The 18,768-nt window shown below is 34.2% G+C and overlaps 4 protein-coding genes and 1 long non-coding RNA gene across 5 annotated transcripts; 3 read left to right on the top strand and 2 right to left on the bottom strand.

Annotated features, from left to right (window-relative positions):
- Nucleotides 1-1,930: 1,930 nt before the first annotated feature.
- Nucleotides 1,931-10,871, bottom strand: LOC108912177 (zinc finger protein 521-like). Its single transcript, XM_018717356.2, has 4 exons — nt 10,560-10,871; nt 9,762-10,415; nt 9,340-9,556; nt 1,931-5,538 (listed from the first exon to the last, which is right to left on the bottom strand). The coding sequence occupies exons 1-4, from the start codon at nt 10,665-10,667 to the stop codon at nt 2,351-2,353; spliced, it is 4,167 nt and encodes a 1,388-aa protein (XP_018572872.1). The 5' UTR covers nt 10,668-10,871; the 3' UTR covers nt 1,931-2,350.
- Nucleotides 10,872-11,028: 157 nt separating this feature from the next.
- Nucleotides 11,029-12,567, top strand: LOC108912176 (MOB kinase activator-like 3). Its single transcript, XM_018717355.1, has 4 exons — nt 11,029-11,136; nt 11,235-11,385; nt 11,437-11,780; nt 11,840-12,567. The coding sequence occupies exons 1-4, from the start codon at nt 11,095-11,097 to the stop codon at nt 11,966-11,968; spliced, it is 666 nt and encodes a 221-aa protein (XP_018572871.1). The 5' UTR covers nt 11,029-11,094; the 3' UTR covers nt 11,969-12,567.
- A 356-nt stretch (nt 12,568-12,923) lies between these two features.
- Nucleotides 12,924-13,274, bottom strand: LOC108912163. Its single transcript, XR_001964528.1, has 3 exons — nt 13,183-13,274; nt 13,052-13,129; nt 12,924-12,997 (listed from the first exon to the last, which is right to left on the bottom strand). It is a non-coding gene; the product is annotated as an uncharacterized LOC108912163 (long non-coding RNA).
- Nucleotides 13,275-14,036: 762 nt separating this feature from the next.
- LOC108912158 (GPN-loop GTPase 1) lies at nt 14,037-15,548 on the top strand. The gene is made up of 5 exons (XM_018717328.1): nt 14,037-14,371; nt 14,421-14,615; nt 14,669-15,062; nt 15,115-15,320; nt 15,375-15,548. The coding sequence occupies exons 1-5, from the start codon at nt 14,194-14,196 to the stop codon at nt 15,488-15,490; spliced, it is 1,089 nt and encodes a 362-aa protein (XP_018572844.1). The 5' UTR covers nt 14,037-14,193; the 3' UTR covers nt 15,491-15,548.
- A 160-nt stretch (nt 15,549-15,708) lies between these two features.
- On the top strand, nt 15,709-18,716 carry LOC108912149. The gene is made up of 3 exons (XM_018717320.1): nt 15,709-15,741; nt 15,796-16,284; nt 18,523-18,716. Exons 2-3 carry the CDS (start codon nt 15,819-15,821, stop codon nt 18,714-18,716), a joined length of 660 nt encoding a protein of 219 aa, XP_018572836.1. The 5' UTR covers nt 15,709-15,741; nt 15,796-15,818.
- Nucleotides 18,717-18,768: the final 52 nt, after the last annotated feature.

Consider the following 18,768-nt stretch of genomic DNA (forward strand, 5'->3'; position numbering starts at 1 on the left):
AAAATTTATAAAGTAATAAAAATGCTTGGTCTTACTTTAATGGTAGTTTCAATGTTCTGTTTTCTAAATGTTCAAAATTAATAAATGGTTTATTTCAAGTTACAAAAATACAGGCAAATCGTGTAAATATTTTATTTTATTTACGAATTATCGCATTTTGTAAAATCTTTGGTGTTTTATAATAACAGTAAGATCAATTTCGGATATCTTGAAAGACAAATACCATACTGGAGAAAATTACTAAATCTACCTTTGAAACTAAGTCCTTGCAATCTCTAATACTCTGTATATCGAAAATAAACCGTTTCTAGACATTTGTTTATATTAACTTTTTCAATTAATTTGTAACGTTATCTGTTGTTAAAGTGTGGCTAATGTTTTACATATGCCCTGTATAAGTATGCTTCATAGTTCTGTAATCGTGATATTTACTTAAAAAAAAAAACTAATAGCGTCAATGGACACTGAAACGTGTACATGCAGTGTTAACAGAATTAATGATTTGAAAATCAGTCTTGCGAATGTGATCAATTTCTTCTATCGTTGGAAGTTCCCAGATACTTGAAATTTGATCAAATTTGACTCACTCAGTATAAGGCGGGCCAAATTTGTCATTTATGGTTTCTTCTATTTCCCTAAAAGATAGAAAAAAAAATAGGATGCCAGACTTCATTTTTCAATTTTGACCAGTTTCTTTGATTCCCTACAACTTTTTTGGTGGTGAAAATTTCTTATTTTTATAAACGAGTTTCTTTGTACAGTTTTTTGTGTAGGAGATATTTTTTATAACTTTGTTTTTCACTTATAATGCGAACCTATGTTTTTTAAATTGAACACTGCTTATATTTTTTGATTTTTGAGATTTGCATAAAATTTCCTTGAAATTAAACACGAACACATATTTGCACTTAATAAATTAAATATTGAAATTAAATTGTTCGTAATGTAACTATGTTGTAAAATTATTAAGTAAGCTACGAATTTATCGTGAAAAATAAACGACTCCTCGTTATCAAGAAAATAATAATAAAAATTAAGTTTTACTTCGAAATTAGGGCACTATTTTATATTTCATCCTAATTGTCAAGCCTGCTAACTCCACTTATGTTTCATTTATTACCAGTATTTAAGGATGTGCAGATTATACTTTTAAAATTTGTTTACAAAAGATTTATAGAAATCACTTTAAAAGATCAAATTATTATTTTTAGGCGAGCTATCACTTATACAACTGGCACTGGCCACTACGGTTGCCTGATTTAACCCCACTTGATTTCTTTTTCTGGGGATTAAACTTTTAAAATTTGATTACAAAAGATTTATAAAAATCAATTTAAAAGATCAAATTATCATTTTTAGGTAAGCTATCACTTATACAACTGGCATTAGCCACCACGGTTGCCTGATTTATCCCCACTTGATTTTCTTGTGCGGAAGAATTAAAGACCACGATTATAATCGGGGCTATAATTCCTGGTGAGATTTGCAGCAAGCAGTGTTACAGTCTTTTAATAACATGCGTAATTTATTATTATTATTATTATTAATATAGAACAGTGTCAATAATATTAAACAACGATGTACAATAATTTATCTATCATAGAAAGGAGCGCAGTTTGAACATTTGTTGTGGTGGTGCATTCTTGTAAAATGTTTTTCGATTGATCCAAATTTATTCTGTAAGTATTAAAATTAATGTTTTGTTTGAATTGAATTTGTGAATAAATTATTTTCAATGTTTAATATCTCAAAAAGTATTTTTTGTAAATACGTGTAATACATCATTTGAAGGGAAATTTTATGCAAATCCATTTAAAAAACACAATTTGACGTTATAACTGAAAAACTGAAAGTTATAGGAAAATACTGCATATGCCATCAAAAAAACTGTATAACAAATCTGTACAAAATTAAAAAATTTCCACAAACAAAAAGGTTACAAGGCATCAAAGAAAATGGCCAAACATGAAAATTGCTTTGTATTTCATAAAAATTAATTAAGATATTGAGATGCGGTTTGTGTCATTCTACTTTCCTTGAAAATCAAGACTGGGACATTTGAACTACTTTTTTTCTATATTGTCAGGAAATATGAGAAACTCCAAGTGTTGAAGTTGGCGCACCCTGTATGCTTCATCTGTATGTTTTCTACATGTTTTTCAAGAAATGAACATGTATGTTAGAAAAATTGAAAAACATTAAGTACATGTTGAACTCGGAAGTACCGAAAATTCCAAAAATAATTCTTTTTTCTCCCTATCACCAAAAACATCGTAGAGCATCCCTAAATAATATGGCATCTAATCAGAATCAAAGACTTAATAACTTAGAAAAAGAATTATATACACATCTAGAGGATACTACCGACGGCCGATTCGATTTCGTTCTCATTGAGACAATTGTTGTGCAGCTCGCAATAATCATCCTCGACTTTAATATCTTCGGGTTCCGTACACTCGTAACTGATGGACTTAATAGCGGAATCCAGTTCGTCAGGCTTCCTTTTAAACATATTCCCGTTCAACACAGAATCGACGGTGTTGGAATTAGAACGAGTGTTGAATTTACTCTGCGACGACGCGGACTGAGATTCTTGCGAGCATTCGTCTTCTTCGGAACTTTCGCTCTTTGTACCTTCATTATTGTCGTCGGTAAAACTCGAGCTAGACTCCTCGCTGGACGACAACTCCTCCCTGTTAACATTCGAGGCTAAGTTCTGCTTCTCGCGTATCATATTCTTCAGCATCTGCGCTTGCATGGAATTCTCCGACAAGGCCGATTCTTCACTCTCGTCATCTTCTTCTTCCTCCGAAGATGACACTTGTTCTTCTTTAATTTCTATGTGTGACTGGTCGTTTTCCGAATCGTCGTTTTCAGACTGAGACGAACACTCAACTTGCTCGATAAGACTCTCGTAATTAATATCGTTTTCGTCGTACACCTCAATACTATCGTTAGCTTGCTCCTCTTTAACCTCTCTAAATCCGTTGGTTCCCGTCTTTTTCTCGCCACTTTCCTGTTTCAGCGATTTGGGTGGTTCGCTTATCAAACTCCAGTCGAAATTTTCGTGGATCACCATGTGGAGTCGTAGCTTAGAACTAGCATTGTGGTAACGTCCGCAAATCCTGCATATGAAATTGGATCCAAAGCCTTGACCATGTAAGAGTGTTGGATGATTCTCAAGTAGGTGCATCTGTAGGCTCTCGTAACTCTCGTTAGTTTTTAAACAAATGCCGCAAACGGTAGCGGCCACGCTTTTGTGGCAACGGATGTAATGCTGCCACAAGTGCTTCTTCGCGGGCCACGTCTTAAAACATATCTCGCAGTAGGAAGGATCGTTACTGTTCACGTAGACGGTTCTTTTCGAGGAGTTAACTTGCGGGTTAGACGGGGAGTTTGTTAGTTCCGCATCGTCTTCTCTTTTAATGCTTGTCCCAGAAGGAATATCGATTTGACTTCTTTCTTTCTTAATTTCGGTGGAAAATCTCAGTTTAGTTTCGGGCGCGTTACCGTTGGAGCGTTTACCGGTACTTATTAAACTTTGCGTTCTAGGTCTCGTCACCATTTGGTCGTCTTCGGAAATTCTCTTCCCCAGCAGTCGCTTTTCCAACAGGGAAATTCTAGATTCCTGCGGTAAGGGTGGCACGTGGGACTGCAACTCTTCTTTTGGTTCTTCCATATCGTTTTCGTACTCGTCGTTGCTCTGATCGCTGTTATCCTCGTTTTCTTCACCGCTGTCGCTCTCGTCTTCGTCATTATGAACGCTTACTTCATTCTGAGTCACAACTTCATTGATCGCCGTAGTAATATGAGCCATAATACTGTTCCTGACGGCGGTGGTGGCGATGCCGCTAGCCCCCTGCCCGCCGTGTGTGGTAACGTCGCAATGAGCCTGCAGCTGAGCGTCGTTATCGAAAACCTCGAGGCAAGTCTTGCAAGCTTTGAAAATCCTCCCGTGCGATTTGTTTAGATGGTCGTACGTCTTCCATTTCGATCCGTAATTTTTGCCGCAGACAGGGCAAGACGTGAGGGGCGTGAGTTGGTCTTTGTGGATTAAAGTTACGTGGTCCTTCAGGATGTGTTGCGTTTCGAACAGTTTCAGGCAGATTCCGCAGGAGAGGCTCAGAATTTTGCGGTGAAGGCTGAGGATGTGCATCTTGAGTTTTATCTTGCTGGGCAGGGAATCGGCGCAGAACTGGCAAACGTACGAGTCCATGTGGTCCCGTAAGTGTGTCTGGAGGTCTTCCTTGCTCCTCAAAATGTTGCAGCAGATTTTGCAGAACAAGTGACAGCCGGGATGTTGGAATCTGATGTGCGAGACGATCTCGCACTTGCTTTGGACTTTTTCGCTACAAATTTCACAGATATACTCAGAATGGTAATTCACCAAGTGCTTGGTCAGGCTCTGGCGGTCTTTGAATATTCGCGCGCAGGTTTTACAGCGAGTCAGCAGGTCTTTCTGCAGCTTGGGCCTGCAGTTTTTCTTGTGCTTCTTGAGCAACACTTTCTTGTGGAAAGCCTTGGAACACTTCGGGCACTTGTATTCCCCCTCGTTAAGCGGAGGGGTGTAATTTGTAATTATATTCGTGTACAGATTATGCGAGGAATCGATTTCCTTTGGAGCGGCGATTTCTTCTTTGATAATCAACACCTCTTCTTTAATGTTACCCTCCGAAGTGATTTCGTCGTCCTGGTCGGACAGCTGGTTGGAGTTATCCTCGACTTCGCTGACGCTGTTTTTCCGTTCCCGATCCAAAATCTCTTGCCTCATGAAGCTCTGCTTGACCGACTGGAAATCGAAGCCCTGGAACTTCTGTGCCATAAAATCTTCCTTTTCCGATTGTAAATTATCCGTTTTCTGCTTCGTACCTTTCGTTAGGTGTATCTTGTTGAAATGCTGTGCGAGGTGGTACTTAGAAGCAGACGTTTTGTAACACAACTGGCAGGTAATACTTGGATGACCCTTGTGAAGTCTATTAACGTGCTTCCAAAGGTGAGAATTTCGCCCGTAGAACTTATTACATAGATCGCAGTGAAAAATCGAGTGCTGACTTCGTCTGTGCGAGCTGAACTCTTTAAACGATTCAAAGTCGTTCAAACCACACTCGCTGCAAGCGAGACTTTTAGAGCCGGGCGAAGGAGCTCCGTTCTCGAAACTCTCGTTGGTGTCGATGTAATCGGCGGGGTCGAACATCTTCGACTGCTTCTTACAAGCGTCGAGTAGGAAATCGTGTACAAGAATGTGGTTTTCCAGCCATTTAAAGTTGTCGTCTCCATACTGGCATACCTGGCAGATGTATCTCGTGTTGACGGGATGCTGTTGCGAGCAAACCTGAAGGTGGCTTTTCAAGTTCATGTACGTGTTGCACTGCTGCAAACACAAGCCGCATAGATGTGCCGCTTGTTGGGCGTGTTTAACTCTTAGGTGCATCATTAGGTCCGGTTTGGTGGTGAAAACGGCAGGGCAATTGGGGCACACGAAGCTCGGGAGGAGCATGGGCGGGTCTTCGGGCTGCTGGTCGGGTAACTGGTTGTCTTCTGGAAAAAAATTTCAACAAATGAAAATTAAATGTATATTCGTAATTTCTATAATAGTCATTCTCCATTTTTTATTTCTTTTTTTTACGAATCCATTTAAAATGTTTAATCCTTGGTTTAGTTTACACTTTTTAACGTTTCGAGAGACACATTGCATTCTGTTTTAGAAGTAACTCTAAAAGTCTCCTTAAGAAGAGAACGATATGTCTCTCGAAACTTCGATAAATCCAAACTGATGATCCGACAGCTCAAAAATTGTACAACCACTGACAACTGGCATGGTAGTCTACAATCCAAGCAAATATTATTGGCCATTATTGGCACTGCCACCTAGAACTCAACGAGAAATAATGTAGAATACAGTGTGTCATCTTTCTCCCACCTTAGTATTATGTTGAGAAATTTACAATGAAACATGATAAATAAAAAAGTAGTAACCTACTTATTGACGTTATAAATATTTATTACTTATAGAACATTTTATAAAAAAATTAACCTAGAAAAAACGACCATAAAGTGTAAATATTTGCCTACTTTATCTGCCATATTGAAATGAAATAAAAAATGGAATTTTATGTATAAATCTCAGAAATCTCAAAAGGTTAAAATATTTTAATATTGTATGTAAATAGATAGAATAAAAATAAATTAACAATATATTTTTACTATCTTTATTCACAGGATATTTTGTGGCAAAGAATAATGCGCTAATGCTCTTAGAATTAATATAAATTTGCCAATAATGTTTAATTTATTTGCATACATTTTTTTCAGATTTCAGTAAAAATACTGTTCACTAGCCAAAAAGAATTTGCATATTTTAAAAATGCGAAATATCAAATATATGGGGGGTGAATAGTGCTGGGCGATATTTCACGAACTGTGATTTAATCATTGATCAAAAAATCACAGGTCGTGATCGTTCCTCAATTGCAAATAAAAATGTGACGTGATCACAGTTTACTCCTGATTTCTTGTTTAGCAGACTAAATATACTGCTTTAAGGTCGAATTTTGTTTTAACACCATTAAAAATATCATGTGTTGCATGTCTAAAGTGCCTTATTGACCATGTCGATGCTGTAAAGTCAGCTTTCGCATATCACCATAATAATATATTAACTATCAACCTTATGCTGGGTTGTGACTCGTCGTGATCATGTCACGCTTTTTAATCACCGATATCAAAAAATCACAATAACGATTCACAACGTGATTGAAAAATCACGGTATCGCCCATCACTAGGGATGAATCATTTTTTACCAAGGGAATTTTGTAACTTGAAAAAAATTGGACAAAAATAGTGCCTCTTTATGCACCTAAAAGCAAGTTATAACTGAATAATTCTAAGGAGTTGAGAAAAAAAAAGAGAAAATTTCTATTTTAAAAAATGTTACATATCATTTTTATTATTCAAGATAGGTTAAAACTTGCTAACTGAATAAAAGAATATGCTCCATGTAAATTTAATAATAAAGTTGATCTTGATTACAGTGATACGGTATATATTACGGATTTATGTTAAGAGGGCATGTACAATTACAACGATCAGAAAATCTATTTTTTTTTTTATATTCTTAAACGATAGAACTGTATGTGAAGAATATATTCTGAAAGTTTGAAAGCGAAATTTGAAAAACTCCGGAAGAGCGCACAGGTATACTCGTTGACCAGATGTTTGTAGGAGAATTTACTGTTTTCGGATGAGTTTCGGCAAATAGCCGCCCAAGTTTTTTAGAGTTTATAGTTCACAGTGGCGCTCATTTGTCGAACGACTCCGTCTGCAAAGGATAGAATAAGAAGGGTTATTTACCGTTTTTCTCGAAACTACATTTCTAAAACTGATGTACACGATTGTGCAAAAACTATTGAGCCGATTGAATTCCCCCTTGGTAGAAATGTTGATAACATTTTTACCTTGTATATGACGCAAATTGATTTTGGAAAATTTTGAAAAAAACTATTTTTTTATACAAATTCTGTAGCAATTTCTCATGAAAATTCGATATTTGTCTTTAATTTCGTGCCGTTTTTTCAAATTTTCACCGTTTCAATTTTTCTCAACGTCGCGTAGAAACTACAAGTTTTAAATAAGAAAAATTTTGTATTTTGATGCAGATCGAATTTCACGGGAAGCTAGACTGTACACCATTTTGGATGTCGCGATGCAACCTTGCTGTGACTCTCTACCACAGCTCCGCCATTTTGACGATGGACAAATTAAAAAAAAAAATTTTTATACTTGAATATCCCATTAAAGAATACCTACAGTCCGATAAATGTAGAATGAATATTTCTCAGTTTAAAAAATTCCTCAAAATTGACTCATTTTCCTACGTCTAATTGTATATGTCGCCTTAAGGCAATTTTTTTGCTTTTCCTATATATTTTTATTTCCTCATCTAATTCTGCGGAAAGAAAATTATTGAAATTATTCCAAACAAAATTTTGATCCGTTGCTTGGTCTTCTAGTCGAAAAGATGATCTTTTCTAATTTAACCTTCCTTTTATCTCTTATGGTTTATGAGATACCAATGGTGGGAATAAAAACACATCACTATATTTGCATTGATACCAAATTGCCATTTTCCCCAATTCCCAACAAACTTTTTACTTTTTTAGGAGGTTTATCGGGTACGGAGGTATGTCTAAAGTCTAACGAGTTTCGGTAGACTCGCTAGTGACTAAAGTAGTAAGCCTTTAGGTTTGGCAACGTTGCACATAGCTGGCTTTGTTTGGATGCCTAAGCTTAAAATATACACCATATGTCACACCTGCGAATTTCAAATAATACGTTACTTCCAGAACCGCGGCATTGCCGCTATTACACATATGCAGGTTAAGTTAATCAACGACAGCAGTTTGAAGGAGAATTATTATAAATTATGTATCTTACAAGTACCTAATCGATTTCTACGAGCTATCATACGGTTCCTTAGATATCGGTTTCTTATTTATACAAGTTGCTGTGGAAACTGTTCGCCAATTGTTGCGCATTCTAAGTGGAAAGACCAAAAAAATCTACATTCTCATAAGACTCTGTACTCAATCATGAAAAATTAGTCATAATTTTTTTCGAGGATTTTCTTCATATTAATAAGCTTATATTAATTTGTTTATGAATATTTGTTCGTCAATTCCAAATCAGATAAACCTCCTTAAAAAAGACCATGCAGCCCATCATTGAATGATTGATACTGGTAACGAAAATTCCCTAGATCTTGGCACCCGCAATATTCGTCTACGCTCGAGATAATGCAATCGCTGGTTAGTTGAATAAAATCTAGTGAAAAGTTACACCGATCACAGCCACTGAAATAGAACGTTGTGTTTTATGTAACCTTGATCTTACTACTTTAATAATTTTTAATTTTACTGAAATTTAATGGCCAACATGAGGAAATAAAATTATTGTTCCAAACGAAATTACTGGTTATGTGGCTTGTAAACATTTATGAAAGCTCTATGTTTGCCAGGTAAAAAAGTCTTTGATTAATACGTTGAGATTATTGCAGTCCTTTCGCCATAGCTTGTTTATTATTACAGATAGTTCTATTTAATTAAGTAAAAAATATACTGGTTGTGCCATTGAAAAAAAATGTTTTCAACCATGTCATTTTATCCCTAAATGTCAAATATGACATCTATTGGATAACTCGTCTTTATCTCTATATACAAAAATATTCCCAGTGACGTCACTTAAGGCAATTAATAGTATTAAAATCTGCGTCTTTAGAGACTATTTACTATTTCCCTGAATCCTTTTAAAAGTTCCAGGAATTATAAATTCTGTTAACTTACCTATGGAATCGCTCCTCTTAAGATCCGAAATCTTGACCAGATTCGGTATTTTCTTCTTATTCTTTTCCGGGAACGATTCTCCAGACCCAGAAGACACAACCTCAGCCAAATCTATTCCGTGCGTTTCGAATACATGTGCGGCCAAGGCAGCCGGGCCAGAAAAGTGAGTATCACACAGTAAGCAACTCTGCGGTAAAGAAGATAATAACTTTTCGCTCTGGTAAAAAGTAAAAAATTAATATATTAACGAGAAAGCTGGGAATTCTCACCTGAATCGAAGCATTCCGTTGATTGTCATTGTCACTGTTTGGAGAATCGGTTTTCTCTAAACCATTCGAAGAACAGTTCTCGTTTTCATTCTGGCAATTTGAAACAAAGTTCTCCAAATTGAAGAACAAATTTTCGCCGATCCCTGTAATGACCTTTTCTAATCTTTTTGGCTGTTTATTTTTCCTTCTGTTAAAACTGTCCAATTTACATATTTTCGTTCGAGTTTTTTCAATTGAATCACATTTACGCTTTAAGTTTTTCCTTTGAGATATTTCCGAGATCAAATCATTTTCAGCATCATCAAAGTAATGCGGTTTAGAAGTAAAATGACTCTTTTGAGATAAAAATGAATCAACAAAATTGGTTATTTTATTCATTGCCTCCAATTTTTCTCCTAGAACAACTTTACCTGTGTTGGAATCATTGTCATCAACATTAGAATCTGAATCGATGTCGTAGTCAACTAAACATGTAGTCGATTTTGGTTTTAAAAGGTCAGTAGAATCTAGAAATTTTGTTATTAGAGGAAAATTTAAGCTATATTCTTTGAAATCTGCATCTTTGCCAACTAAAACATCAAGATAATCTTCAGTCTGAACACCTATATTACTCGTCTTAAATGTAAAATCTACAAAACAGCCTTTTTCTTTTTTTCGTTTAGATTTTAGGCAAGATTCTTGAATATCATACTGTGTTTCCAAAATGATTATATTTTGGAGGCTTTTTTTTATGAAAATGTAAAAATTGTCTACATTTTCTATACATTCCTTGCATATTGTGTCTGGTAGCAAGCAATAAGGGGACACCTAAAAACAAATATAATTTACAGCTCTCTTTAGAAAAATGTTATATTACTTGAATGTTTTACAGAAAATAGCTGCAAAAAATGATGCGACAAATAAGCCGGTAAACAAAGCAGAATTTATTATTAATATGATGTTTATACTTACAATAATTGGTAAACATGTTTCTATTTTGTCTCTTAACCCTTCCGTATTAAAAATATGTATAAAGTCCTGTCCCAATTTCCCGCATATTCTACACAATTTGGTTTCCATTTTTGGGCATTATGTTTGATTTCACTACATTTTTAATCACAAAACAAAAACATTAAAATATCAACACCTGTGTTGTTTCTAAAACAAACAACTTTTTACGGTTTTTCCTGCTCCGTGAGCATCTTAAATTAAGTAGAAATGGTATTTCAACGTGTAATTAATTCACATTATTGTTTATCTTTGAATTTTGCAGATATTTTTGCAAAGCGGCTTCTATTTGCGAAAAATCGCTTCATTCACAAACACAGTGACGCCATTTTAAATCATAATTTGCCAAATTTTTTTACAGGTGTCTCTGGTCTCGCCACAGCTTCTACGTATGGTTTCTAGATGGCGTTCTACGTTCTAGTCTGATTTTTTTTGACGTTTCATTAACCTTATCGCAGAATTTTGTTTACAATTTTATTTCCTGTTAAAACAAGAAGAAATGGCATTCAACAGTTTTCTCGACTTTTTTCAGAAAGGAAAGGTAAAAGTCTATGGATTTACATCAAATATTGTACATATTAATCCGTCTCTTGATAATTAGTGCGCGTTAATCAATTATTAACGCTTTTCTAATTTTAGACTTTCAGGCCAAAAAAGAAATTTGCTCACGGCACAATTCGTTACAGTTTATATAAACAAGCTCAAGCTAGTCTAAATTCTGGAATAAATCTAAGAGCTGCCGTAAAGTTACCACAAGGTGAAGACACAAATGACTGGATCGCTGTGCACGGTAAGTTTGCAAAGTTACATGTTACAGACATTACTTATACGTAACTTTCAGTTGTGGACTTTTTCAATCGAATAAATTTAATTTATGGAACAATTTCGGAGTACTGCACAGAACAAACCTGCCCCACGATGTCCGGTGGACCGCGGTTCGAGTACTTATGGGCGGACGGTGATAAATTTAAAAAGCCGACCCCGCTACCGGCCAGGGAATACATCAGTCACCTGATGGATTGGATTGAAATGCAAATAAACAACCAGGATTTGTTCCCCTGCACTAGTGACAAACCGTTTCCTAAGAACTTCTCCAACCACTGCAGTAAGATACTAGCGAGACTGCACAGGGTGTTTGTTCATGTCTATATACACCATTTCCATAATGTCGTGGCTATTGCTGCGGTGAGTCTTGCTGTTTTTATAGGAAGCTCCTTTGAATTTTTTTTTTTTTTTTGTTACAGGAGGCTCATGTGAACACTTGTTACAAGCACTTTTACTACTTCGTTACTGAGTTTGATCTAGTCAGCCAGAAGGAATTAGAACCGTTGTCCGAGATGGCGATGAAGATATGTAAAGATCCGCCAGTATAACTTAATTTGTTTGTTATTTTTTTCTCTATTAACGCTCACTTGGTGGGTTAATGTTTTCCTTTCCTAAACTAATGTAGTTAGTCTGAAGATTCAATTAACTACTAATAAGGGCATTTTTGAAGTAGTTTAAACCTCACAAAAGACGCCTTTAACCCAATACAATATCATGAAGTACCTACATGTACTAAATTTTCTATTCCTACATTATTGTTAATAAAAATATATATATATTAACCAGTTGGTTTAAGAATTATTGAGTAAATATTGTTTGTATAGTAAATTCAATTTTTCTTTAATAGAGTTCCACGATATCGACATATACGTAAAATATTTATAAAATATGCATTATAGGTGCTTGTAAATTGTTTTCTTTATACGTTTTTTGTGTATAATTTTTGTCTCGAATTGTTTACAGATATTTATTTTTTTAGACTATTTATAAGTCTTTAATTTATACCAAATATTAACTTCGATTTCATCGGGTATTATGTTACATTATTAGCTTTAAGTATTAAAATATTTATTGTGTCTCGGCAAATATAAATGTCACTGCTTTATTTCAAATGTTTGTAAAAAATTAAATAAACCTAGCAAGAAAATTTGTTTTCTAATTTTTCCTTACAAAAATTATAAAGCTTTTGTATATTTTGGGACACCTTTAACAAATTAAAAAAAATACACTCTAAAAATGTTTATTCCCATTCTAGTGCTAGATAATCCTACATTACATTCATTGACAGCGTAAATCACATCTTTATTTGCCTAACGGTACAGAAGTGGGTAAGTTCTGCATAAAATTCCCCATGTTTCCTAGAGTTTGGAACAGATTTTGGAAACCTCCCAGAATTGAACTAGCGGGCATTACCATTCCTTGCGTTCCGACAAAGAATACCTTTATATTATCCAAGAAGTTTCCTCCAGGTTGAGACGAGAAAAGCTGACCAAATGGGTTGGATCCGTTAAATAACTGAGGTGCGTTATTAAAAAAATTCTGTATAGCTGCCAGAGGGTTGTTATTTTGTCCATCATCTAAAAGTTTATCATTTTTTGATAATTCAGTATGTTTATATACCTAGTTTTTACCATTATTATTTTTATTTGGTGGAATCTGTTGCTGTGATTCTTTATTAAATGGATTTATTTTATCTATAACTCCAGCTCCTGAAACGAAAAATTTTTAACAAGTTCATAAAATATTTTACAATTCCATATACTTGATTCCCCATTCAAGTCATTTGTGTGCGTAATATCTGCCTCGTATTCGTTTTTCTCTTTATTATTTCCAGTGATGGTGTCTATTTCATTCTCTGTAGTTTCTTTAATTGGAATGGAATTAACATTAGCTGAAAAATATGAAAATTACATATTTACTATTAACATTAACATTTTACTTACAGTAAATTAAGAATAAAAAAAATATTTTCATTTTGTATGCAAGCTAAATACTGGTTTATTAACACTTACACTAAATTTAAGCAATAATTTACTTTTATGTGTTTTGTATATCAAAAAAATTTGCATAACAAACTGCTTCTAAATTATTTTGATATGCTATCATTTTCAAATTGAATTCAAAATTCATTTGACCTGAAATGATACAAGTATGAATTATTCAAGAAAATGTGTGATTTTGAATTTAATTATTAGTGTATTGTAATGTTGGTATTACAGGTGTGTGATTATAGGCTTTTTCGAAAATTCACTTAGACTGCTCAGATCTCTATCTTCATCTTTGTCATTCTTATGGTTGAAGAGAGGAGAGGAAGATATATCTAGATCACTATTAGAAGTATTAGATTAGTTAATTTTCGTAAACCCCTACCACAAAACATATAATACACCCTTACTATGTCTAGTCTCCCTGAGGGCCTTTCGATTTGGCAAAAATAGTAGCTATTAGTAGCTAATAGCAACTTAGAGTTACTCTGAACTGATATTAGTTGCTTATAGGTACAATTTTTATCAAAACGAACGCCCCCCTGGTGTACGTGTTGTGCAAGTTTGCGTGTTGTGTGTACCAATACCAATGTTGGCAACACAGATTTAATAGAATATTGGCAACATTTGAGCAAAGTCAAAAATCTCAAGAAGAATTAAAGATTCGAATGTAGGTTATATTTACATTTAAAAAAGTTTTTGCAAATAAATTGGATCACAAATTACATATTTAAAATTTGTAATTTAAGAGCTTATATGAGTTGATACTCTTCTACTGATCTTAAGCAATGGCAGCGACAAGTATCTCAGAAGAAAATGTGAAAAAGCCAGTGTGTTTAATAGTTCTGGGAATGGCAGGCAGTGGAAAGACTTCTCTGGTAACAAGGTTAACAAATTCAGAGAACAAACCTTATGCAATTAATCTAGACCCTGCCTGCATTAACTTACCTTATTTTGCCAATATAGGTACGTTACAAAATTAATAAAAATAAATCGTAATGATAGAACATTTTAGATATTAGAGACACTGTCAACTACAAAGAAGTGATGAAACAATATAAATTAGGTCCCAATGGTGCAATTGTTACATCGTTAAATTTATTTTCAACAAAGTTTCCAGAAGTCATTAGTTTTATAGAAAAATCAGAAAAGGAGCATGCCGTGTTGGACACCCCTGGACAGATTGAGGTCTTTACTTGGTCAGTTTCAGGTAAATAATTACATAATATTTAAATATATGTTAATGATGTTTTTTTTTTTCAGGGTCAATAATAACTGAAACCCTAGCTTCATCCTTTCCTACCGTTATCCTCTACGTTGTCGATTGTGTGAGAAGCACTTCCCCAGTCACTTTCATGTCTAATATGCTTTATGCTTGCTCCATTTTGTACAAAACTAGACTACCATTTATCGTAGTTATGAACAAGGTCGATATAGTAGATCATTCGTATGCCAAGGACTGGATGACGGATTTTGAAAGTTTCCAAGAAGCTCTGGAGGCCGATGAGAGTTATATAAGTAACTTAACGAGATCCATGGCCCTTGCTTTGGACGAGTTTTACCAAAACTTGAAAGTCTGTGGGGTTAGTGCCGCAACAGGGCAAGGATTGGATGATTTGTATAAACTCGTAGAAGAAGCTGCCGAGGAATATGAAAGGTAACCTAAGTAATATACACTTTCATTGGTTATAAAAGTTTGACACTTTCAGGGAGTATCGTGTTGAATGGGAGAAAATAAGAGCCGAGGCAGCAGCAAAAAAAGCAGAAGAATTGAAAGCTGACAATGTCGAAAAGAAAAATCCTTCAAATTTACTCACTGAAGTCCCTATGGGTAGGGAATTGTCCGATGTTTATTTAAGGCATCCCGCAAACGAAAGCAGTTCGGATTCTGAAGGCGAAGAAGCACCTTTTGAAGGTAATTATGAAATATTCCAATTTAATCATGTTACTGACAATGTATTTGTTGCAGGTGTGGAGGACGATGAGCAGGAAGAAAACACATTTAGGAAAGTTGTACAGCAGCAAAGGGAAATGCAAATTAAACGGGCAAAGGAAGCTGAAGGCAAGAAGAAGGATGGTGGTTAAAATTACTTTCCTTGTACTCTCTATACTTTTACATAATATACTATTTTTTACTTTAAAATGTTTTTTTTTTAAATAAACCAACAATGTTTTCTTTATAATTTTTTTGTCAATAATTAATTTATTATTGTCGCCATAGTCGCGGAGCAAATTGATCTAAAAGTTAGTGTTAGTGTGCTGTGTTTATTTGACATTCCATAAATTAACTGTTCATAATTTTTTTTATAAAAAATTCAAACGTGCTGAAACTTTTGGTAAGCAACAAAGCAGTCTGTCAAAATCACGGTAAATTACTTGTACAATTCCAGGCCATGTTATATCTGTAAAAATCATGTTACGTAGCATCTTCAGCTTAATACAGAATATAATCGATTCAGACAGAGAGTATTCTAACAAGAAATCAAAGACAGTTATATATCTCGTCTCAACCCCCGACAATAACCTAAATATGGACCTAGAAATCGACGGTCAGCAGAGGGAAAACATAAAAACCATAAAAGAACAAGTTGAAGATGGATCGAAACACTTTAAGGTTGCTACGGAACATGGCGATGTGGTGACTTGTGAACATCCTGAAAAAAAAATTGCATCTGTTGGACGGGAAGACGAAAAACTCATCGAAGAGTACAAGGAGGCAGTGGAGAGATTCGAGAGAACCACCTTTACAAATGACGAGGAAATTGTGGGTAGAGGAGAAGCAGTGGACAGAGATTTGAAAAAATCTGAAAAATCGGAAGTTGGCATTCACGACTTGTGGGACCATATTCCGTTGAAGCAAGTTAAACCATATCAAAAAGGTAAAATAATAGTGTCTAAAAATTCACAAACGGTGACCAAAAATGAAACCTCGTATAAAAATTTTTTATGTAGAATAAAAATTATTTGTAAATTATACAATTATACTTTATTATCAAAAATTTACATATCATCTAAAGAACTATCATTACTGCGACTTCCTCTGCTTGGTCCGTGATTGGAGGACAATTTTGGCAACTGTTCCCAGAACATGTTACGCATGTCGCATTACAATAGAGTCCAACTTTGCGGCAACTGCAAGTCGCGCTGCATCTTTTTTTGCAATTGAAATTCTTAAAAGTTTTTCGGGTGCAGGCTGGTTGAACATTTTGATTGGCTGGAGAGAATTTTTATTTTTAATCCATCCCCAATCAGTTGAGTTAATGCTATCATTAGCCACACCTAAGGAAATTAAGCCATTTACACGATCCGACAATTTTCACTGAATAATATAATTCGTTTTTTCACAATAACTTTTTTAATTTAAAAAATTTTTTTTTCACTCCAAAAAGTAATTTGCAGGGAATTGTAAAAGCTACAAATCAACCTTTATAGTTGAAGAGTCTTGAACTCTTCATTTTCAAGGTTTTTAGGTTTTAAGGGCTCAAAGGTGGTCCTTACACATAAATGCAAACTAAAAAACGTAATATCTCAGTTAATTTTTGCTCTCCAGAAAAATTGAATGAGACCAAAGATATTATAAAAAAATACCTTTAAATTTGAACTCTTGCATTTTTCGCGTATCTTGTTTAATTTTTGAGTTATTTCGAAAAAAATAATTTTTTTTCATTACTTCAAATTTTTTTTTAAATTTAAGCATTCTAAACCGGTCAAACTTGCAGAGCCTATTATTAGTACCTGAATAAAGTCAACTGTACATGGGTTACGCTTAGTTTTGATTTTTATGGTTCAGGCACAGATTTTATTGTTAATTTTTTTTCCAAAAAAATGGGATGACCATTTTATTTTCATCATAACTCCACGAGTTTTGAGCTACGAAATTTTCAAAAATCATTTTAAAGGTTTTTCCAAGCACTTAAAAAAAGGTTATATTCATTTTCTTGGAAAAATTAGTTTTTCCGCCATTATTTTACCGTAAAAGGTTCGATTTTATTTTCCGAAAAATAAACAATCACTTTTAAAGAGTGATAACTCGGTTATTATTACATCTACGCTAATCAACAAAAAATTAATCGATTCGTTATTTCAAAAGCTTTATTTTTGCTTTATATGGGTTTTTCGACAAAACGCAAGGTTTTCGATTTATCAAAAATGATTGAAAAACATGCACTTTTTAGATGAAATATGAACAATTTTAATCGCAAGTAACTCGGAAAATATTAATTTTTGGAAAAAACGTTATAGAGCATTTTTTGCTTAGAATTCATCCCTCTATTGATTTTTGTGATTAAATTGGGTGCCTTTATTGCCAACCACGATAAGTGGTGGCATTCACCCCCAGGGTGAATGTACATATCGGCACTATGTAACTTTTGTTTCTTGAGCAATTTTCTACTCTTTTAAAATTTCACGTCAATTGGTGCATGTGTTAAGAATTCGGACCTAAAAACGGTCATATACTGAGCTATCTCTTATGTTTTTCGAAAAAGCCTGATTTTCGAGTAAAACTTAATGAACTAAAAACACTTACTTATATGACATGATAAAAACAAATCATTAAGTTATTTAATCGAACAAAGAAATTAATAACATTAGTCGACAGTTTAATGACTTTATTTGACTAAAGGCTCAAAAATATCTCCATTTCCACAAATACAGGTGGGACATCTGTGGAAAACGTAATTTGTTCGAAATTTATCATTGCTGGAATCTGATGAAAGGCATTAATTATTTTTTCTTCTAACTGTTCAGGTGTATTAGTGTGTTCACTGTAGCCGTTTAACAGCACCCCACAATAAGAAATTCAGTTGGTTGAGGTCCAGTGTTTTCAGTTCATTTTTTAAGTTTTACTCGAAAATCAGGCTTGTTACTCCCCTTAAAATTCATCAAATACGAAGATTAATTTTTGTTCACCATTTGTGAATCACATATGATCATACTTCAGCTTTTTTTTTTTTTGGTGGAAATAAAGATTTAGATCAAATTAGCGGTCTCTAGTGTATCGTAACAGAAAAAAAAGAATTTCAATTTTTTACTGCTAGTTGTGTCGGCTACCTAAAATTGGGTATTTCGGCGATTCCAAGTAAATTTTTCTAATTTAGATAAAAAATTGTTTACAGAAAGAGATCAAATGCAGGCGTTGATGGAACAAATAAAAAAAATGAAAATGGGTATGGAACGACTTCAGGAAATTGCCCAACAGTTTAATTGCTCCAACCAGTTCAAGCAGGATGTGGAATTTTTAACAAAAAACGTTGGTCCCGCTCTAGAAAAATCTGAAGTGAAAGATAAACACTTGGCACCAAAATTGTAAAAAAAGTCATAAGTTAACATGTACCAATTATCGAAAGTGGTTGTATAGTAAT

This window comes from Anoplophora glabripennis, unplaced genomic scaffold (genome assembly GCF_000390285.2).
Source record: "Anoplophora glabripennis isolate ALB-LARVAE unplaced genomic scaffold, Agla_2.0 scaffold514, whole genome shotgun sequence".
Classification (NCBI taxonomy): Eukaryota; Metazoa; Arthropoda; class Insecta; order Coleoptera; family Cerambycidae; genus Anoplophora; species Anoplophora glabripennis.

What these genes read in the sequence shown, in the direction of transcription:
- LOC108912177 (XM_018717356.2), bottom strand. Translation starts at nt 10,667, where the DNA reads ATGGAAACCAAATTGTGTAGAATATGCGGGAAATTGGGACAGGACTTT. An exon ending in AAACATGTTTACCAATTATT is followed by an intron (nt 10,416 to 10,559) that starts GTAAGTATAAAC and finishes ATTTGTTTTTAG; the next exon opens with GTGTCCCCTTATTGCTTGCT. An exon ending in TAAGAGGAGCGATTCCATAG is followed by an intron (nt 5,539 to 9,339) that starts GTAAGTTAACAG and finishes ATTTTTTTCCAG; the next exon opens with AAGACAACCAGTTACCCGAC.
- LOC108912176 (XM_018717355.1), top strand. Translation starts at nt 11,095, where the DNA reads ATGGCATTCAACAGTTTTCTCGACTTTTTTCAGAAAGGAAAG. An exon ending in TGACTGGATCGCTGTGCACG is followed by an intron (nt 11,386 to 11,436) that starts GTAAGTTTGCAA and finishes CGTAACTTTCAG; the next exon opens with TTGTGGACTTTTTCAATCGA. An exon ending in ATGTCGTGGCTATTGCTGCG is followed by an intron (nt 11,781 to 11,839) that starts GTGAGTCTTGCT and finishes TTTTTGTTACAG; the next exon opens with GAGGCTCATGTGAACACTTG.
- LOC108912158 (XM_018717328.1), top strand. Translation starts at nt 14,194, where the DNA reads ATGGCAGCGACAAGTATCTCAGAAGAAAATGTGAAAAAGCCAGTGTGT. An exon ending in CTTTACTTGGTCAGTTTCAG is followed by an intron (nt 14,616 to 14,668) that starts GTAAATAATTAC and finishes TTTTTTTTTCAG; the next exon opens with GGTCAATAATAACTGAAACC. An exon ending in CGAAGAAGCACCTTTTGAAG is followed by an intron (nt 15,321 to 15,374) that starts GTAATTATGAAA and finishes TATTTGTTGCAG; the next exon opens with GTGTGGAGGACGATGAGCAG.
- LOC108912149 (XM_018717320.1), top strand. Translation starts at nt 15,819, where the DNA reads ATGTTACGTAGCATCTTCAGCTTAATACAGAATATAATCGATTCAGAC. An exon ending in AGTTAAACCATATCAAAAAG is followed by an intron (nt 16,285 to 18,522) that starts GTAAAATAATAG and finishes AATTGTTTACAG; the next exon opens with AAAGAGATCAAATGCAGGCG.